The 20,606-nt window shown below is 56.0% G+C and overlaps 2 protein-coding genes across 4 annotated transcripts in view; both read left to right on the plus strand.

Annotated features, from left to right (window-relative positions):
* The window catches only part of SEMA6B (semaphorin 6B), a 45,254-nt gene extending 32,648 nt beyond the window's left edge, over positions 1-12,606 (plus strand). For all 3 annotated transcript variants that reach the window (XM_033196990.1, XM_033196991.1, XM_033196989.1), the window contains exons 11-17: positions 2,987-3,118; positions 3,653-3,802; positions 6,480-6,662; positions 6,752-6,898; positions 8,724-8,801; positions 8,916-8,974; positions 10,677-12,606. In XM_033196990.1, coding sequence (XP_033052881.1) covers positions 2,987-3,118; positions 3,653-3,802; positions 6,480-6,662; positions 6,752-6,898; positions 8,724-8,801; positions 8,916-8,974; positions 10,677-11,602 — 1,675 coding nt within the window. In that variant the 3' untranslated portion in view covers positions 11,603-12,606. The remainder of the gene's footprint in view (positions 1-2,986; positions 3,119-3,652; positions 3,803-6,479; positions 6,663-6,751; positions 6,899-8,723; positions 8,802-8,915; positions 8,975-10,676) is intronic.
* Positions 12,607-15,693: 3,087 nt separating this feature from the next.
* On the plus strand, positions 15,694-18,529 carry LRG1 (leucine rich alpha-2-glycoprotein 1). The gene is made up of 2 exons (XM_033197305.1): positions 15,694-15,816; positions 16,814-18,529. Exons 1-2 carry the CDS (start codon positions 15,785-15,787, stop codon positions 17,823-17,825), a joined length of 1,044 nt encoding a protein of 347 aa, XP_033053196.1. The 5' UTR covers positions 15,694-15,784; the 3' UTR covers positions 17,826-18,529.
* Positions 18,530-20,606: the final 2,077 nt, after the last annotated feature.

Genomic DNA, 20,606 nt, shown 5'->3' on the forward strand with positions numbered 1-20,606 from the left:
TTTGCATTTTTTTGTTTGTGTGTTTGTTTTTGAGACGAGTCTCGCTCTGTCGCCCAGGCTGGAGTGCAGTGGCGCTATCTCAGCTCACTGCAACCTCCGCCTCTCGGGTTCAAGCAGTTCTCTGCCTCAGCCTCCCAAGTGGCTGGGATTACAGGCACCTACCACCACTCCTGGCTAATTTTTTTTTATTTTTAGTAGAGATGGGGTTTCACCATCTTGGCCAGGCTGGTCTTGAACTCCTAACCTTGTAATCCACCCGCCTCGGCCTCCCAAAATGCTGGGATTACAGGCATGAGCCACCGCACCCGGCGGTTTGGTTTTTTTTTTTTTTGAGACGGAGTTTCATTCTTGTTGCCCAGGCTGGAGTGCAATGGCACGATCTTGGCTCACCACAACCTCTGCCTCCCTGGTTCAAGCAATTCTCCTGCCTCAGCCTCCTGAGTAGCTGGGATTACTGGCGCGTGCCACCATGCCCGGCTTATTTTGTATTTTTAGTAGAGACGAGGTTTCTCCACTTTGGTCAGGCTGGTCTCAAACTCCTGACCTCGTGATCCACCCTCCTTGACCTCCCAAAGTGCTGGAATTACAGACGTGGGCCACCACCGTACCCGGCCCAGATTTGCGTTTTTAAAAAGACTGCTTGTGGGCTGGGCACAGTGGCTCATGCCTGTAATCCCAGCACTTTGAGAGGCTGAGGAGGGCAGATCACTTGAGGTCAGGAGTTTGAAACCAGCCTGGCCAACATGGTGAAACCCCGTCTCTACTAAAAATACAAAAATTGGCTGGGTGTGGTGGCAGGCACCTGTAATTCCAGCTACTCAGGAGGCTGAGGCAGGAGAATCGCTTGAACCCGGGTGGTGTAGGTTACAGTGACCCAAGATTACGCCACTGCACTCCAGCCTGGGCGACAGCAAGACTGGGTCTCAAAAAAACAAAAAGCCGGCCGGGCGTGGTGGCTCACGCCTGTAATCCCAGCACTTTGGGAGGCCGAGGCGGGCGGATCACAAGGTCAGGAGATCGAGACCACGGTGAAACCCTGTCTCTACTAAAAATACAAAAAATTAGCCAGGCGCGGTGGCGGGCGCCTGTAGTCCCAGCTACTCAGGAGGCTGAGGCAGGAGAATGGCGTGAACCCGGGAGGTGGAGCTTGCAGTGAGCCGAGATTGCGCCACTGCACTCCAGCCTGGGCGACAGAGCGAGACTCTGTCTCAAAAAAACAAAAAGCCGGCCGGGCGTGGTGGCTCACGCCTGTAATCCCAGCACTTTGGGAGGCCGAGGCGGGCGGATCACAAGGTCAGGAGATCGAGACCACGGTGAAACCCTGTCTCTACTAAAAATACAAAAAATTAGCCAGGCGCGGTGGCGGGCGCCTGTAGTCCCAGCTACTCAGGAGGCTGAGGCAGGAGAATGGCGTGAACCCGGGAGGTGGAGCTTGCAGTGAGCCGAGATTGCGCCACTGCACTCCAGCCTGGGCGACAGAGCGAGACTCTGTCTCAAAAAAACAAAAAAGGCCGGGCGCGGTGGCTCAAGCCTGTAATCCCAGCACTTTGGGAGGCCGAGACGGGCGGATCACGAGGTCAGGAGATCGAGACCATCCTGGCTAACACGGTGAAACCCTGTCTCTACTAAAAATACAAAAAATTAGCCAGGCGCGGTGGCGGGCGCCTGTAGTCCCAGCTACTCAGGAGGCTGAGGCAGGAGAATGGCGTGAACCCGGGAGGTGGAGCTTGCAGTGAGCCGAGATTGCGCCACTGCACTCCAGCCTGGGCGACAGAGCGAGACTCTGTCTCAAAAAAACAAAAAGCCGGCCGGGCGTGGTGGCTCACGCCTGTAATCCCAGCACTTTGGGAGGCCGAGGCGGGCGGATCACAAGGTCAGGAGATCGAGACCACGGTGAAACCCTGTCTCTACTAAAAATACAAAAAATTAGCCAGGCGCGGTGGCGGGCGCCTGTAGTCCCAGCTACTCAGGAGGCTGAGGCAGGAGAATGGCGTGAACCCGGGAGGTGGAGCTTGCAGTGAGCCGAGATTGCGCCACTGCACTCCAGCCTGGGCGACAGAGCGAGACTCTGTCTCAAAAAAACAAAAAAGGCCGGGCGCGGTGGCTCAAGCCTGTAATCCCAGCACTTTGGGAGGCCGAGACGGGCGGATCACGAGGTCAGGAGATCGAGACCATCCTGGCTAACACGGTGAAACCCCGTCTCTACTAAAAATACAAAAAATTAGCCAGGCGCGGTGGCGGGCGCCTGTAGTCCCAGCTACTCAGGAGGCTGAGGCAGGAGAATGGCGTGAACCCGGGAGGTGGAGCTTGCAGTGAGCCGAGATTGCGCCACTGCACTCCAGCCTGGGCGACAGAGCGAGACTCTGTCTCAAAAAAACAAAAAAGGCCGGGCGCGGTGGCTCAAGCCTGTAATCCCAGCACTTTGGGAGGCCGAGACGGGCGGATCACGAGGTCAGGAGATCGAGACCATCCTGGCTAACACGGTGAAACCCCGTCTCTACTAAAAATACAAAAAGCTAGCCGGGCGAGGTGGCGGGCGTCTGTAGTCCAGCTACTCGGGAGGCTGAGGCAGGAGAATGGCGTAAACCTGGGAGGCGGAGCTTGCAGTGAGCTGAGATCCAGCCACTGCACTCCAGCCCGGGCGACAGAGCGAGACTCCGTCTCAAAAAAAAAAAAAGAAAAGAAAAAAGAAACAACCTGCTGGGGAATGGGTTCTAACAGTGGCAGTGGGGAGGCAGGACATCCAATTAAACAGGGATGGGGGCCTGGACAGGGAGTGGCCTCGTAGACCCTGAACTGTGGTCCAATCTGAGATGTTACTTAGGAGGAACGGCTGCATTTGACAGATGCGGGAGGGACACAGGATCTCTCTGACACAGGAAGACTGAAGATCCAATGGCTCCTGCAGACAGAGGCTCCTGCATGTGATTGTCTGTGATGGGGCCTCCCACCGGGCTCACCAAATTCTTTCATCCCAACCCCTTAGCATCCCTGGCTCGGCTGTCTGCGCCTTTGACATGACACAGGTGGCAGCTGTGTTTGAAGGCCGCTTCCGAGAGCAGAAGTCCCCCGAGTCCATCTGGACGCCGGTGCCGGAGGATCAGGTGCCTCGACCCCGGTGAGAATCCACCCCCATCCTGAGTCACGTGCCCAGATGAGGTCCTGATCCCCAGGGCCAGGGGCTGGAGCTTCCAGGTGGTTATTTAGCTGATGCTGAGTTCAGCTGTACCCATTATGTAGATGGGAATAACTGAGGCCGGGCGCAGTGGCTCACGCCTGTAATCCCAGCGCTCTGGGAGGCTGAGGTGGGTGGATCACCTGAGGTTAAGGGTTTCAGACCAGCCTGACCAACATGGCGAAACCCTGTCTATACTAAAAATACAAAAATTAGCTGGGCATGATGGCACTATGCCTGTAATCCCAGCCACTCTGGTGGCTGAGGAGGAGAATCGCTTGAACCCAGGAGGTGGAGGTTGCAGTGAGCCAAAGCACTCCAGCCTGGGCGACAGATTGAGATTCTGTCTCAAAAAAAAAAAAGAAAAGAAAAAAAAAAACTGAGGGCCGTTGGGCAAAGCAATGGGTACCCCTGGTGAACCAGGCTCCTTTATGAGGACCTTTACGTTTGTCCTGACCACACCCTTGCCACCCCCAGGCCTGGGTGCTGCGCAGCCCCCGGGATGCAGTACAATGCCTCCAGCGCCCTGCCGGATGACATCCTAAACTTTGTCAAGACCCACCCTCTGATGGACGAGGCGGTGCCCTCTCTGGGCCACGCGCCCTGGATCGTGCGGACCCTGATGAGGTCAGTCCTGGAGGGGCACGGCGTGGCGAGGGGAGAGAGGATGGGGTAGACTGAGGGTGAGAGGATACAGATGCTCAACACAGCTGAGCCCATGACTGCTGGTGCTGCCCAGAGAGCTGGAGACAGAGAGAGACAGAGAGGGAAAGATGGAGAGACACTAGGAGAGAGATAGAGAATAAAGAGAGAGACAGGGATCAAGAGGTGACAGGCAGGGTGCTGGGCACGGTGGCTTATGCTTGTAATCCCAGCACTTTGGGCGGCCGAGGCGGCCAGATCACCTAAGGCCAGGAGTTCGAGACCACCCTGGCCAACATGGAGAAACCTCATCTCTACTTAAAATACAAAAATTAAGGCCGGGCGCGGTGGCTCAAGCCTGTAATCCCAGCACTTTGGGAGGCCGAGACGGGCGGATCACAAGGTCAGGAGATCGAGACCATCCTGGCGAACACAGTGAAACCCCGTCTCTACTAAAAATACAAAAACTAGCCGGGCGAGGTGGCGGGCGCCTGTAGTCCCAGCCACTCGGAGGCTGAGGCAGGAGAATGGCGTAAACCCGGGAGGTGGAGCTTGCAGTGAGCTGAGATCCGGCCACTGCACTCAGCCTGGCGACAGAGCAAGACTCGTCTCAAAAAAAAAAAAAAAAAAAAAAAAAAATACAAAAATTAGCGGCCGAGGCCGGGCGCGGTGGCTCAAGCCTGTAATCCCAGCACTTGGGAGGCGAGACGGGCGGATCACGAGGTCAGGATATCGAGACCATCCTGGCTAACACGGTGTGAAACCCCGTCTCTACTAAAAATTACAAAAAACTAGCCGGGCGAGGTGGCGGGCGCCTGTAGTCCCAGCTACTCGGGAGGCTGAGGCAGGAGAATGGCGGGAACCGGGAGGCGGGCTTGCAGTGAGCTGAGATCCCGCCACCACTCCAGCCTGGGCGACAGAGCGAGACTCCGTCTCAAAAAAAAAAGAAAAGAAAAAAAAAAAAAAAAAAAAAAATTAGCAGCCGGGTGCGGTGGCTCAAGCCTGTAATCCAGCACTTTGGGAGGCCGAGACGGGCGGATCACGAGGTCAGGAGATCGAGACCATCCTGGCTAACACGGTGAAACCCCGTCTCTACTAAAAATACAAAAACTAGCCGGGCGAGGTGGCGGGCGCCTGTAGTCCCAGCTACTCGGGAGGCTGAGGCAGGAGAATGGCGTAAACCCGGGAGGCGGAGCTTGCAGTGAGCTGAGATCCGGCCACTGCACTCCAGTCCGGGCGACAGAGCGAGACTCCGCCTCAAAAAAAAACAAAAACAAAAACAAACAAAAAAAAATTAGCCAGGCGTGGTGGCAGGTGCCTGTAGTCCCAGCTACTCGGGAGGCTGAGGCAGGAGAATCACTTGAACCCAGGAGGCAGAGGTTGCGGTGCGCCAAGATCATGCCACTGCACTCCAACCTTGGGCCAGAGGGAGACTATGTCTCAAAAAAAAAAAAGAGGTAGACAGACAGACACATAATAGGAGAACAGGCCGGGCGCGGTGGCTCAGCCTGTAATCCCAGCACTTTGGGGCCGAGACGGGCGGATCACGAGGTCAGGAGATCGAGACCATCCTGGTAACACGGTGAAACCCCGTCTCTACTAAAAATACAAAAACTAGCCGGGCGAGGGGCGGGCACCTGTAGTCCAGCTACTCGGGAGGCTGAGGCAGGAGAATGGCGTAAACCTGGGAGACGGAGCTTGCAGTGAGCTGAGATCCGGCCACTGCACTCCAGTCCGGGCAACAGAGCGAGACTCCGCCTCAAAAAAAAAAAAAAAAAAAAAAAAATAGGGAACAAAGGAGGAAAGAGACAGAGACAAGGAGAGAGATAATCAGAGACAGGAGAGACAATCAGAGACAGACAGACACCCAAAGAGACAGAGACAGGGAAGAGAGACAGAGAGAGAAAGAGACTAAAAGGTACACAGGCACACATACACATCAGGAGAAAGGGGGGCCGGGCACAGTGACCCACGCCTGTAATCCCAGCACTTTGGGAGGCCGAGGTGGGAGGATCACTTGAGGTCAGGAGTTTGAAACCAGCCTGGCCAAATGGTGAAACCCTGTCTCTACTAAAAATACAAAAATAATCAGCTGGGTGAGGTGGCGGGCGCCTGTAGTCCCAGCTACTTGGGAGGCTGAGGCAGGAGAATTGCTTGAACCCAGGAGGCAGAGGCTGCAGTGAGCCGAGATCGCACCACTGCACTACATCCTGGGCGACAGAGCGAGACTGTGTCTCAAAAAAACAAAACAAAACAAAACAAAAATTGGCCGGGTGTGATGGCACGCACCTATAGTCCCCACTACTCAGGAGGCTGAGGTAAGAGAATCGCTTGAACCTGGGAGGCGGAGGTTGCAGTGAGCTGAGATTGTGCCACTGCACTCCAGCCTGGGTGACAGAACGAGACTCTGTCTCAACAAAAGTGACAGGGCCAAGTAGAGTCTGGTTTGGGGTTATGTTTCTGGAGAGTGTGCCCACGTGCCTGTGTGATCACCCATGTCTCCGGCATCCATGTACACACGCATTTGTTGCTGTCACGTGGTGTGTCACTGTCTGTATACACCCGTGTAACCATGCCCATGCCCGTGTTGGTGGCAGGTGGTGGCCGAAGGACCCTTGGGGGATATGGGGCCAGCCTGACCCTCCCCTGTCCTGTCCCCCAGGCACCAGCTGACTCGAGTGGCTGTGGACGTGGGAGCCGGCCCCTGGGGCAACCAGACTGTTGTCTTCCTGGGTTCTGAGGCAGGGACCGTCCTCAAGTTCCTCGTCCGGCCCAACACCAGTACCTCAGGGACATCTGGGCTCAGTGTCTTCCTGGAAGAGTTTGAGACCTACCGGCCAGACAGGTGAGTCCAGGCAAAGACGGGGAGGGGTTGCCAGCAGGAGGAGAGATGGGCTGAGTTGCCCTCAGCCTCACCACTCTGCTTGTCCCCAGGTGTGGACGGCCCGGCGGTGGCGAGACAGGGCAGCGGCTGCTGAGCTTGGAGCTGGACGCAGCTTCAGGGGGCCTGCTGGCTGCCTTCCCCCGCTGCGTGGTCCGAGTGCCCGTGGCTCGCTGCCAGCAGTACTCCGGGTGCATGAAGTGAGTGTCCACCCCAGGCCCGCCATGGGCAGGAAATGAAGGAGGATGGGCACAGGGAGGGAGAGGTGGGTTCCAATCAAAAGCCCAACAATGTCCTAGTCATTGAGCTGGGCAGAGGGCACGGCCCATGCAAAGGCCCATAGGCAGGACCACGCCTGGTGTGTTGGAAGAACAGTGAGGTGGCCGGTGTGGCTGGAGCAGAATGAGCAAGGGGGAGAGAGGGAGGAGGGGAGGACGGAGAGGGGATGGGAGGGGACAGGACAGTTTGTGCAGAGCTTTGTGGGCCTCAGGGAGGACTTGGGCTTTGACCTCCAGGGAGGTGGGGGCCATGTCGGGTTGCAGGCAGAGGAGGGACTGGCCGTGACTCCGGTGCTTACAGGTGCCCTCTGGTGGCTGCTGCCAGGAGGAGACTGCAGGGGAAGGAGAACCAGGGACCGGGGCAGAGGCAGTTTCCCTGTCTCTAAAATGGGAGGAAAGCTAGGATGCATGCCAGTGCTGGCACACGCCTGGGCTCCGTGTGAGCCGTCAGTGCAGAGGACCCTGCTTCCTGCCCACCATTACTGCAACGATGACCCAGTAGCTCCAAGTCCAAGGACATAGCCTCTGGCACGAGGCCTGGGCTCCCATCTCAGCTCTGCCGCTTGGGCAAACATTTACTCTCTCGAGCCTCAGTTCGCTTACCTGTAAAATGGGGAGTGAACAGTGTCCTGCACACAAGTTTGTTCTAAGGACTCCAGGAGTTGCTATTAAGAGGAGGGACTAGGCCGGGCGCGGTGGCTCAAGCCTGTAATCCCAGCACTTTGGGAGGCCGAGACGGGCGGATCATGAGGTCAGGAGATCGAGACCATCCTGGCTAATACAGTGAAACCCCATCTCTACTAAAAATACAAAAAACTAGCCGGGCGAGGTGGTGGGCGCCTGTAATCCCAGCTACTCGGGAGGCTGAGGCAGGAGAATGGCGTAAACCCAGGAGGCGGAGCTTGCAGTGAGCTGAGATCCGGCCACTGCACTCCAGCCTGGGCGACAGAGCGAGACTCCATCTCAAAAAAAAAAAAAAAAAAGAGGAGGGACTGGGCTTTGTAGCTCACGCCTGTCGCCCTGGCACTTTGGGAGGCCAAGGCAGGAGGACTGCTGCTTGAGCCCAGGAGTTCGAGAACAGTCTGGGCAACACAGCATAGTGAGACCCTGTCTCTAAAAAAAAAAAAAAAAAAGTCAGCAGGGCGTGGTGGCACACATCTGTGGTCCCAACTACTCAGAAGGCTGAGGCAGGAGGATCACTTGAGTCTGGGAGGTTGAGGCTGCAGTGAACTATGATCATGCCACTGTACTCCAGCCTGAGTGACAGAGCATGACCCTATCTCTTAAAGAAAAAAAAATTAAATTTTAATTAAAACAATTTTTTTTAATTTAAAAAAAAAAAAAACGCCAGGCATAGTGGCTCACACCTGTAATCCCACCACTTTGGGAATCTGAGGCGGATGGATCACCTGAGGTCAGGAGTTCCAGACTAGCCTGGCCAACCTGGTGAAACCCTGACTCTTCTAAAAATGCAAAGATTAGCCAGGTATGGTGGTATGTGCCTGTAATCCCTGCTACTTGGGAGGCTGAGGCAGCAGAATTACTGGAACCTGGGAGGCAGAGGTTGCAGTGAACCAAGATGCTGCCACTACACTCCAGCCTGGGCAACAAGAGCGAAAAATAAATAAATAAATAAAATTAAAATAAAAAGGCAGGTGCTTGGAACAGGGCCCACAGGTCCCCATCATCGTTGAGGCTGTGTGAGTGACTTGGACACTTGTCCCATTCGGTCCCTGGTCTGCTCTAGGAACTGTATCGGCAGTCAGGACCCCTACTGCGGGTGGGCCCCAGATGGCTCCTGCATCTTCCTCAGCCCAGGCACCAGGTACTGCGGGAGAGGGAGGTGGGTGGAGGGTGTGTTGGACTCGCCCATGATCCGGGATCCCCTGGGTCTCTGACTGTGAGAGGGCCTCTGCTGATGGAGCCTCCTCTCCCCTAGAGTCACCTTTGAGCAGGACGTGTCCGGGGCCAGCACCTCAGGCTTAGGGGACTGCACAGGTGAGTGGGGAGGATGGCAGGCTAAGCTAAGACCCCCTCCCCCACTACCATGGGGGAGGGGAGGGAGGAGGCTGGAGGACCTTTGAATCCTCTGGGAGGTGGGTGGGGAAACTGGACTCCATCAGAGCTTTAGAAAGGCATGGAGAGGGCTCATTCATTGGGGAGGGAGACAGGGGAAGAACAGAGACCCCAGAAGACAGACACACCAAGAAACAGGCTTTGACAAGGATGAAGAGACAACAGAAGGCAGACAGACAAACTTCAATAGGACAGAAGGGGCCAGGCGGCAGCAACTCCTGCCTATAATCCCAGCATTCTGAGTGGCCAAGACAGGAGGGTTACTTGAGGTCAGGAGTTCGAGACCAGCCTGAGCAATACAGTGAAACCCTGTCTCTAAAACAAAAACCCAAAAATAATCCAGACATGGCAGTGCATGCCTGTAGTCGCTGCTACTCGGGAGGCTGAGGCAGGAGGATCGCTTGAGCCAGGGAGGTGGAGGCTGCAATGAACTATGGTCAGGCCACTGCACTCCAGCTTGGGCAACAGAGCAAGAATCTTTTTTTTTTTTTTTTTTTTTGAGACAGAGTTTTGCTCCGTCACCCAGGCTGGAGTACAGTGGTGTGATCTCAGCTCACTGCAACCTCCATCTCCTGGGTTCAGTTGATTCTCTTGCCTCAGCCTCCTGAGTAGCTGAGATTATAGGCACATGCCACCATGTCCGGCTAAATTTTGTAATTTACTAGTAGAGATGGGGTTTCACTTGTTGGCCAGGCTGGTCTCAAACTCCTGACGTCAGGTGATCTGCCCGCCTCAGCCTCCCAAAATGCTGGGATTACAGGTGTAAGCCACCATGCCTAGCCGAGATCCTGTCTTTAATAAAACAGAGGTATCTGGAGGCAGGGTCGCAATGAACTGCACCACTGCACTCTAGCCTGGGGGACTCTTATCTCAAAACAAAAACAAAAAAATTAAAAAATAAAACAATTAGGCCAGGTAGGGTGGCTCATGACTGTAATCCCAGCACTTTGGGAGGCAGAGGCGGGCGGATCACGAGGTCAGGAGTTTGAGACCAGCCTGGCCAACATGGTGAAACCCTGTCTCTACTAAAAATACAAAAATGAGCTGGGTCCACGTGGTGGCACGCACTTGTAGTCCCAGCTACTCTAGAGGCTAAGACAGGAGAATAACTTGAACCTGGGAGGTGGAGGTTGCAGTGAGTCGAGATCACCCCACTGCACTCCAGCCTGGAACACAAAGTAAGACTCCATCTAAAAAAATAATAAAAAGGCCAGGCACGGTGGCTCATGCCTGTAATCCCAGCACTTTGGGAGGCCGAGGTGGGCGGATCATGGGGTCAGGAGACCGAGACCATCTTGGCTAACACGATGAAACCCCATCTCTACTAAAAATACAAAAAACTAGCCGGGCGAGGTGCTGGGCGCCTGTAGTCCCAGCTGCTCGGGAGGCTGAGGCAGGAGAATGGCGTGAACCCGGGAGGCGGAGCTTGCAGTGAGCCGAGATCGCGCCACTGCACTCCAGCCTGGGCGACAGAGCGAGACTCCGTCTCAAAAAAAAAATAATAATAATAATAATAATAACAACAAATAAAAATAATAAAAAAGAGGACAGAGGGCCTGAGGAGGTAGGAGGGGTGCCCAGGCCCCCCCTCGGCCCTGCTAACCCCCCTGTTCTCCCCCGCCAGGACTCCTGCGGGCCAGCCTCTCAGAGGACCGCGCAGGGCTGGTGTCGGTGAACCTGCTGGTGACGTCGTCGGTGGCAGCCTTCGTGGTGGGAGCCGTGGTGTCCGGCTTCAGCGTGGGCTGGTTCGTGGGCCTCCGTGAGCGGCGGGAGCTGGCCCGGCGCAAGGACAAGGAGGCCATCCTGGCGCACGGGGCGGGCGAGGCGGTGCTGAGCGTCAGCCGCCTGGGCGAGCGCAGGGCGCAGGGTCCCGGGGGCCGGGGCGGAGGCGGCGGCGGCGCCGGGGTTCCCCCCGAGGCCCTGCTGGCGCCCCTGATGCAGAACGGCTGGGCCAAGGCCACGCTGCTGCAGGGCGGGCCCCACGACCTGGACTCGGGGCTGCTGCCCACGCCCGAGCAGACGCCGCTGCCGCAGAAGCGCCTGCCCACCCCGCACCCGCACCCCCACGCCCTGGGCCCCCGCGCCTGGGACCACGGCCACCCCCTGCTCCCCGCCTCCGCTTCGTCCTCCCTCCTACTGCTGGCGCCCACCCGGGCCCCCGAGCAGCCCTCCGCGCCTGGGGAGCCGACCCTCGACGCCCGCCTCTATGCTGCCCGGCCCGGCCGCGCCTCCCACGGCGACTTCCCGCTCACCCCCCACGCCAGCCCGGACCGCCGGCGGGTGGTGTCGGCGCCCACGGGCCCCTTGGACCCAGCCTCAGCCGCCGATGGCCTCCCACGGCCCTGGAGCCCGCCCCCGACGGGCAGCCTGCGGAGGCCACCGGGCCCTCACGCCCCTCCGGCGGCCACCCTGCGCCGCACCCACACGTTCAACAGCGGCGAGGCCCGGCCTGGGGACCGCCACCGAGGCTGCCACGCCCGGCCCGGCACAGACTTGGCCCACCTCCTCCCCTATGGGGGGGCGGACAGGACTGCGCCCCCCGTGCCCTAGGCCAGGGGCCCCCCGATGCCTTGGCAGTGCCAGCCACGGGAACCAGGAGCGAGAGATGGTGCCAGAACGCCGGGGCCCGGGGCAACTCCGAGTGGGTGCTCAAGCCCCCCCCCCGCGACCCACCCGCGGAGTAGGGGGCCCCCTCCGCCACAAGGAAGCACAACCAGCTCGCCCTCCCCCCACCCGGGGCCGCAGAACGCTGAGACGGTTTGGGGGTGGGTGGGCGGGAGGACTTTGCTATGGATTTGAGGTTGACCTTAAGCGCGTAGGTTTTGGTTTCTTTTGCAGTTTTGGTTTCTTTGCGGTTTTCTAACCAATTGCACAACTCCGTTCTCGGGGTGGCGGCAGGCAGGGGAGGCTTGGACGCCGGTGAGGAATGGGGGGCCACAGCTGCAGACCCAAGCCCTCCCCCACCCCTGGAAAGGTCCCTCCCCGACCCAGGCCCCTGGCGTGTGTGGGTGTGCGTGCGTGTGCCGTGTTCGTGTGCAAGGGGCCGGGGAGGTGGGCGTGCGTGTGCGTGCCAGCCAGGGCTGCTGTGGGAGTGTGTGTCAGGTGGGCCACGCGTGCAGGGTGTGTGTCCATGAGCGACGATCGTGGTGCCTCCAGCGGCCTGGGCGTTGGCTGAGCCGACGCTGGGGCTTCCAGAAGGCCGGGGGCCTCCCAGGTGCCGGTTAGGAGTTTGAATCCCCCTCTGCAGAGGGAAGCGGGGACAATGCCAGGGTTTCAGGTAGGGGACACGGGGAGGGCCTGTCCAGAAGTCACATCGGCAGCAGCTGTCTAAAGGGCTTGGGGCCTGGGGGACGGTGAAGGTGGGCGGGGCCCCTCTGTAAATACGGCCCCAGGGTGGTGAGAGACTCCCATGCCACCCGTCCCCTTGTGACCTTCCCCCTCTGACCTCTAGCTGACCATGCATGCCACGTGGCCGGCTGGGTCCTCCACCCTCTCTGGAGTTTGCCTCCCCCAGCCCCCTCCCCATCAATAAAACTCTGTTTACAACCACCGGCCCCCATGACTCTGGCTCTGCTCTGCCTCCTAGGGGTGGCACGGGTGGGGGCATCCTCAAAAGTCAAGACCAGGCCAGGTGTGGTGGCTCACGGCCTGTAATCCCTGCACTTTGGGAGGCTGAGGTGGGCGGATCACTTGAGGTCAAGAGTTCAAGACCAGCCTGGCCAACATGGCAAAACCCCGTCTCTACTAAAAATACAAAAAAATGAGCCAGGCATGGTGGTGGGTGCCTGTAATCCCAGCTACTCGGCCGAATGAGGCAGGAGAATCGCTTGAATCTGGGAGTCAGAGGTTTCAGTGAGCTGAGGTCATACCACTGCACTCCAGCCTGGGGTGACAGAGCGAGACTCTGTCTCAAAAAAAAAAAAAAAAGAAAGAAAGAAAGAAAAGGCTGGGTCAAAACAAGTCTGGGGAGCTGAGTGTGGAAACGTCTTCATCTGCATAGCAGCCAGTTTCTTTTCTTTTTTTTTTTTTTTGAGACGGAGTCGCGCTCTGTCGCCCAGGTTGGAGTGCAGTGGCGCGATCTCGGCTCACCGCAACCCCCACATCCCGGGTTCAAGTGAGTCTCCTTTCTCAGCCTCTCAAGTAGCTGGGACTACAGGCACCCACCACCACGCCTGGCTAATTTTTGTAATTTTAGTAGAGACAGGGTTTCATCATATTGGTCAAGCTGGTCTTGAACTCCTGACCTCAGGTGATCTGCCCACCTCGGCCTCCCAAAGTGCTGGGATTACAGGCGTGAGCCACCGCGCCCGGCCAGCCTTATGAATTTTGTTTTAAGTGGGACTCTTGTCCTCAGAGAGTTTTAAGCAGGGATGTGATCTGATTTCATTTTAAGGGATCATTTTGTTACTGTGTCACATTTCACAAGCCTTCCTTTCTCTCAGCCCATGTTGATTAAGACCTATGAACGGGCCGGGCGCGGTGGCTCAAGCCTGTAATCCCAGCACTTTGGGAGGCCGAGACGGGCGGATCACGAGGTCAGGAGATCGAGACCATCCTGGCTAATATGGTGAAACCCCGTCTCTACTAAAAATGCAAAAACTAGCCGGGCGAGGTGGCGGGCGCCTGTAGTCCCAGCTACTCGGGAGGCTGAGGCAGGAGAATGGTGTAAACCCGGGAGGCGGAGCTTGCAGTGAGCTGAGATCTGGCCACTGCACTCCAGTCCGGGCGACAGAGCGAGACTCCGCCTCAAAAAAAAAAAAAAAAAAAAAGACCTATGAACGGCTGGGCTCTGGGGACAGGGCAGGGTACAAGACAGACCGAGTGCAGTGGCTCACGGCTCAGAGAGACTGAGAGGATTCCTTGAGCCCAGCAGTTCAAGACCAGCCGCCTCCTACAAAAAAAAAAATTTAGGCCGGGCGCGGTGGCTCAAGCCTGTAATCCCAGCACTTTGGGAGGCCGAGACGGGCGGATCACGAGGTCAGGAGATCGAGACCATCCTGGCTAATACGGCGAAACCCCGTCTCTACTAAAAAATACAAAAAAAAAAAAAACTAGCCGGGCGACGAGGCGGGCGCCTGTAGTCCCAGCTACTCGGGAGGCTGAGACAGGAGAATGGCGTGAACCCGGGAGGCGGAGCTTGCAGTGAGCTGAGAGCCGGCCACTGCACTCCAGCCTGGGCGGCAGAGCAAGACTCCGTCTCAAAAAAAAAAAAAAAAAAAAAAAAAAAAAAATTTAAAAATTAGCTGGGCGTGGTAGCATGTGCCTATATTCCCAGCTACTCGGGAGGCTGAGGCAGGAGAATCGCTTGAACCCAGGAGGTGGAGGTTGCAGGGAGCCGAAATCACATCACTGCACTCCAGTGTGGGTGACAGAGGGAGACTCCGTCTCAAAAAAAATTAGCGAAGCATGATGGCATGTGCCCATAGTCAAAGCTCCAGCTACTTGGGAGGCCTTGAGCCCACAGTCAAAGCTACAGTTAGCTGTGATTGCACCACACTGCTCCCGCTGGGTGACAAAGCAAAATCCTATCTCAAAAAAAAAAAAAAAAGGGCATAGTGGCTCACTTCTGTAATTTCAGCACTTTAGGAGGCCGGGGCCAGTGGATCACATGAGCTCAGGAGTTCAAGACCAGCCTGGGCCACATGGCAAAATCCTGTCTCTATTAAAAATATAAAAATTAGCCAGGCATGGTGGTGCATGCCTGTAGTCCCAGCTATGCGGGAGGCTGAGACGGGAGAATGGTGAGAATCTGGGAGGCAGAGCTTGCAGTGAGCCGAGATCGTGCCACTACACTCCAGCCTGGGCAACAGTGCAAGACTCGGTCTCAAAAAAAGAAAAAAAATAGTCATAGGTGCAGATAAAGCTGACACATCATACCTAAATATTTAGAACTCAACAAGAATGCAAGTACTCTGCAGCCAAGTCCATGAGATGTAGCCAAAGCTGTTCTCAAAGGGAAATTTGTAGCCTCCAAATGCATTTAATAGGAAATGAGGAGGGATGGAAACAATAGCATGGATGTCAGATTCAGATGAAGAGAAAAAAAGGCAGAAAGAGCCCTCAAAGATCTGAGTTCAGCTTCATAGATGGGGAAACCGAGGCCAAGAAAAGTTAAGTCACTTGCCAAAGGTTATAAAGCAAAGCTGTTCATGACAGAGCTGGAATTCAGAACCAGGTTTGGTTCCTCCCAAGCCACTGTCCAAGGACCATAGAGACTTTTGGCATTACTCACTATTGAATTGTATTTTTTAAATGACTTCATTTAAAAAAAGCAATATCAACATACCACGAAGTCAAGACAAGAGTTTTTTTGTTCTTTTCAGTGAGCTTCCTGGTTGCTCAAGTTTATGGTAAATAACTCCTCTTGCTAAGAGCTGTCGCTGTCTCCAGGAATGGTACCTTGCAAACCTTGATCCTTGAACTCTGGGTTGGGGGAAGTGAGGATGCAACTAGAGAGACTCTTGCATGTCCCCCAAAAATCAGGAAACAAGGAAAGAAAAACCTGGGTTTTAGAAGCAGGGTCAAAAAGAGGTTGAACAGGAAACAATTTCCAGGAAGCAATTTTGTAATCCTGACCCCTCCCCTTTCCCCGCCTGGCTTAGCCTCAGCCCCTGTCAGGAACTGTTGGGGGTGGGGACTTTCCCAAGGTTGGTTCCCCGGCCCCCAGTCCAGGCAGGTATAAGGCCACCTCCCCAGGCCAGGACAATCCAGAAACAAAAGAGAAGAGCTACCATGGCCTCTTGGAGCAGACAGCGACCCGAAAGGTAGGTCCCCACACTACCTGTCCTAGGCAGGTCTGACCCACATTCCAGCTGACCCACTGAAGTCACAGGGAGCAGATACAGACCTGGAGCCTGGGACAGATTAACCTTAACTGTGACAGAAAGACTCACACACACACACACACACCCCTGCAGAAGCCCAGGTGGGCATGGGCAGGATGGGGCCGGGGAGGCTTCTTGTTAGAGGTCTGGGGCTACAGTGACCAAGGCTGTCCAGATCATGTCTGATGGCTGCTGGGCCAGGGAAGCCCTAGAGAAGGAGGGGAAGCCCCAGGCTTCCAAGGGTGCTAGGTGTAAACCACCCCTTCCCAAGGCCAAATGCCCACCCTCAGACCAGGCCAAAGCAGGATACACTTTTCATGTTCAGAGGCTGCAGTGAGCTATGATCATACCAATGCCCTCCAGCCTGGGCAACCGAGCAAGACCCTGTCTCAAAAACGTGAACCTGAACATCTGTCTTCCTCCAAGCATCCAACTGGTCAAGGCTGGACAGAAAGACCAGGATCCCAGAGCAGAGAAGTCTTCACAGAAAAGAGGGCATTGGAGCTGGGGCTTTGCGGGATGAATAGGAGTTCACATCAAAACACAGAGCCAGGGGGACAAGGACTGACCCAGAAAACAAGCCAGATCAGAAGAAACTAGCAAGTTGGACTGTGAATAATTAGCAGCTCATGGGGGCTAGGCTGGTGATGGGGAAGTGTATTCATATTATGTGGGAGTTACACTCAGAAACTCAACTTTCCTAGAATTGTAATTCTCCCTGTAACAGACGCCACTTCTGGCAGCTGTAGGGGGTGAGGGTAGAAGCTGGGAGAGGAGAAGGAAGCAACTGCCCTAGTCCAGGTAAGAGATGAGGTGGCATAGTCCAGGCTGGTAGCCGCAGAGATGGGAAGAAGTGGGCAAATTTGGGGGTGTATTTTCACCTAGCTGAGTGTATTTTCACTGTGGTTTAGTAAGCATCTTCTGTTACTGCCTGCAGCCCAGGGGGCTTTCAACCCCATCTTTCTAGAACCCTGTTCCTGCTGCTGCTATTGGCGGCCTCAGCCTGGGGGGTCACCCTGAGCCCCAAAGACTGCCAGGTGTTCCGCTCAGACCATGGCAGCTCCATCTCCTGCCAACCACCTGCCAAAATCCCCAGCTACCTGCCAGCTGACACTGTGCACCTGGCCGTGGAGTTCTTCAACCTGACCCTCCTGCCAGCCAACCTCCTCCAGGGCGCCTCTAAGCTCCAAGAATTGCACCTCTCCAGCAACAGACTGGAAAGCCTCTCACCCGAGTTCCTGCAGCCAGTGCCGCAGCTGAGGGTGCTGGATCTGACTCGAAACTCCCTGACCGGGCTGCCCCCAGGCGTCTTCCAGGCCTCAGCCACCCTGGACACGCTGGTGTTGAAAGAAAACCAACTGGAGGTCCTGGAGACCTCGTGGCTGCACGGCCTGAAAGCCCTGAGGCATCTGGACCTGTCTGGGAACTGCCTCCGGAAGCTCTCCCCTGGGCTGCTGGCCAACTTCACCCTCCTGCGCACCCTTGACCTTGCGGAGAACCAGTTGGAGACCTTGCCCCCTGACTTTCTGCAGGGTCCGCTGCAATTAGAACGGCTACATCTAGAAGGCAACAAATTGCAAGAACTGGGAAAGGATCTCCTCGTGCCGCAGCCAGACCTGCGCTACCTTTTCCTGAACGGCAACAAGCTGGCCAGGGTGGCAGCCGGTGCCTTCCACGGCCTGCGGCAGCTGGACATGCTGAACCTCTCCAATAACTCGCTGGCCAGCGTGCCCGAGGGGCTCTGGACATTCCTAGGGCAGCCAAACCGGGACATGCGGGATGGCTTTGACATCTCCAGCAACCCCTGGATCTGTGACCAGAACCTGAGCGACCTCTATCGTTGGCTTCAGGCCCAAAAAGACAAGATGTTTTCCCAGAATGACACGCGCTGTGCTGGGCCTGAAGCCGTGAAGGGCCAGACGCTCCTAGCAGTGGCCGAGTCCCAGTGAGACCTGGGGCTGGGTTGAGGGTGGGGGGTCTGGTAGAACACTGCAACCCACTTAGCAAATAATCCTGCCTTTGGCCGGGCGCGGTGGCTCACGCCTGTAATCCCAGCACTTCGGGAGGCCGAGGCGGGCGGATCACAAGGTCAGGAGACCGAGACCATCCTGGCTAACACGGTGAAACCCCATCTCTACTAAAAATACATGAAAAATTAGCCAGATGTGGTGGCGGGCGCCTGTAGTCCCAGCTACTCGGGAGGCTGAGGCAGGAGAATGGTGTGAACCCGGGAGGCGGAGCTTGCAGTGAGCAGAGACTGCAACACTGCACTCCAGCCTGGGCGACAGAGCGAGATTCCGTCTCAAAAATAAAAAACAAACAATCCTGCCTTTTACAGGTGAGACTCAGGGCTGTCCATTATGGCTGGGACCCCGTTTCACCCACGCATGCTTCTAAAACACACGATGGGCTTTCCTTACCCGTGCCCAAGATGTGCCCTCTCTCTGGAATGCCGTTCCCCGTTTCCCAGATCTCTTGATCTCTGGGTTCTCCCAGCCCCCTTGTCCTTCCCTCTGGCTGAGCCCTGGCCACACTGGGCCTGCCTTTCTCTGACTCTGTCTTCCCCAGATCAGGGGGCTCTCTGAGTGCAGGGTCTGGTGCTGAGTCTCACTTAGCTTGGGGTCAGACCCAAGGGGTTTAATAAATAACTCTTTTTTTTTTTTTTTTTTTTTTTTTTTTTTTGAGACGGAGTCTCGCTCTGTCGCCCAGGCTGGAGTGCAGTGGCCGGATCTCAGCTCACTGCAAGCTCCGCCTCCCGGGTTTACGCCATTCTCCTGCCTCAGCCTCCCGAGTAGCTGGGACTACAGGCGCCGCCACCTCGCCCGGCTAGTTTTTTGTATTTTTTTAGTAGAGACGGGGTTTCACCGTGTTAGCCAGGATGGTCTCGATCTCCTGACCTCGTGATCCGCCCGTCTCGGCCTCCCAAAGTGCTGGGATATAACTCTTGAAAACTGGATAGGATGAATTGGCTTTTGCTGTGTTCCTAGCATCTTCTCAAATCAACTTCCTAGGACTCCGGGGTGAAGGAGGAAAAGAGGCATGGCCCGGGCCCTGGGGTGTGGGATGTGGTCTTCCTAGGGGGTGACAGTTGGGATCAAAGGCCTGTGACTTTTCCTCTCCCTTCCCCCATCCTGGGACCTAACTGGAAATAAAACCTTGACCGTCGCCCGGGTGTCATTTTACCAGTGGATTTCTGCCAGGGCTTGTGTCCTAGGAGAAGGTTTAAGTCAAACCAGATTGCCCAGGTCTCCAAACAATTTGTCGTGCCGGCCTGAGATCATCGTGCAAGGTTGCAGGGGCGGGATGGGGCTGAAGGGATGGGCGGGGTCCCGGGCCCACCTGCTTATATGTCATTGGCCATGTGGGGGCTGCAATCAGATTTGGGAGACCCTGGGGCTTGGGGGTATGTCCAGTTTTCCCAGGTCCCTAAAAAATGAACATGCAGCCTGGTGCCGTGGCTCACGCCTATAATCCCTTTGGGATTACAGCACTTTGGGAGGCTGAGGCAGGCAGATCACCCGAGGTCAGGAGTTCGAGACCAGCCTGTCCAACATGGCAAAACCCCGTCTCTACTAAAATACAAAATACAAAAGTTAGCCAGGCAGAATGGCATGTGCCTGTCATACCAGCTACTCGGGAGGGTCAGGCAGGAGAATCGCTCGAACCTGGGAGGTGGAGGTTGCAGTAAACCAAGATCGCGCCACTGCACTCCAGTCTGGGCGACAGAGTGAAACTATGTCTCTAAATAAGTACATAAATAAATAGACCATGCCTACATCTGTGGTCATTCCAGGCACCGCAATGAAAAGGCAGGGTTCTGGGGTCCAGCAGGGCTAGCTTTGAATAGGATCACTGGCCGGGCGTGGTGACTCATGCCTGTAATCCTAGGACTTTGGGAGGCCAAGACGGGCGAATCACAAAGTCAGGAGTTCAAGACCAGCCTGACCCATATGGTGAAACCCCATGTCTACTAAAAATACAAAAATTAGCTAGGTATGGTGGCGGGCACCTGTAATCCCAGCTACTCGGGAGGCTGAGGCAAGAGAATGGCGTAAACCCGGGAGGCAGAGCTTGCAGTGAGCTGAGATCCGGCCACTGCACTCCAGCTCGGGCGACAGAGCAAGACTCCGTCTCAAAAAAAAAAAAAGAAATAAATAAATAAAAAGAGACTGGGTGCAATGGCTCACACCTGTAATCCCAGCAATTCGGGAGGCTGAGGTGGAAGGATCACTTGGGCCTTAGGGGTTCAAGACCAGCCTGGTCAACACAGGGACATCTCGTCTCTACAAAAAGTTTTAAAAAAAGTTAGCTGGGCGTGGTGATGTGTGCCTGTGGTCCCAGCTACTTAGGAGGCTGAGGCGGAAGGATCACCTGAGCCTGGGAAGGCAAGGCTGCAGTGAGCTATGATCACATCACTGCACTCTAGCCCTGGGCAACCGAGCAAGACCCAGTCTCAAAAATCGATAAATAATAATAATTAATGGTAAGAAAAATCATCAGCGACTTGGCCAAGGTCACTCAACAGGGCCATGGTGGGGGCTGTGATCGCATGGACCATCTCCATGGCAACAGCAGTGAGGGTGACAGGTGGACAAACTTGGTATAATAAAGTATAATAGATCAATCTTTTGCATCCAGCGCTCTCAGATTGCTATGGCAACCGCAGAGCAGGGGGCTAGCCCAAGAAGAGGGCGAGGGAAGCCTGGAGCCACACCCCCTGGGCACGCCCC

The sequence above is a fragment of the Trachypithecus francoisi genome, unplaced genomic scaffold (genome assembly GCF_009764315.1).
Source record: "Trachypithecus francoisi isolate TF-2019V2 unplaced genomic scaffold, Tfra_2.0 Lachesis_group5, whole genome shotgun sequence".
NCBI lineage: Eukaryota > Metazoa > Chordata > Mammalia > Primates > Cercopithecidae > Trachypithecus > Trachypithecus francoisi.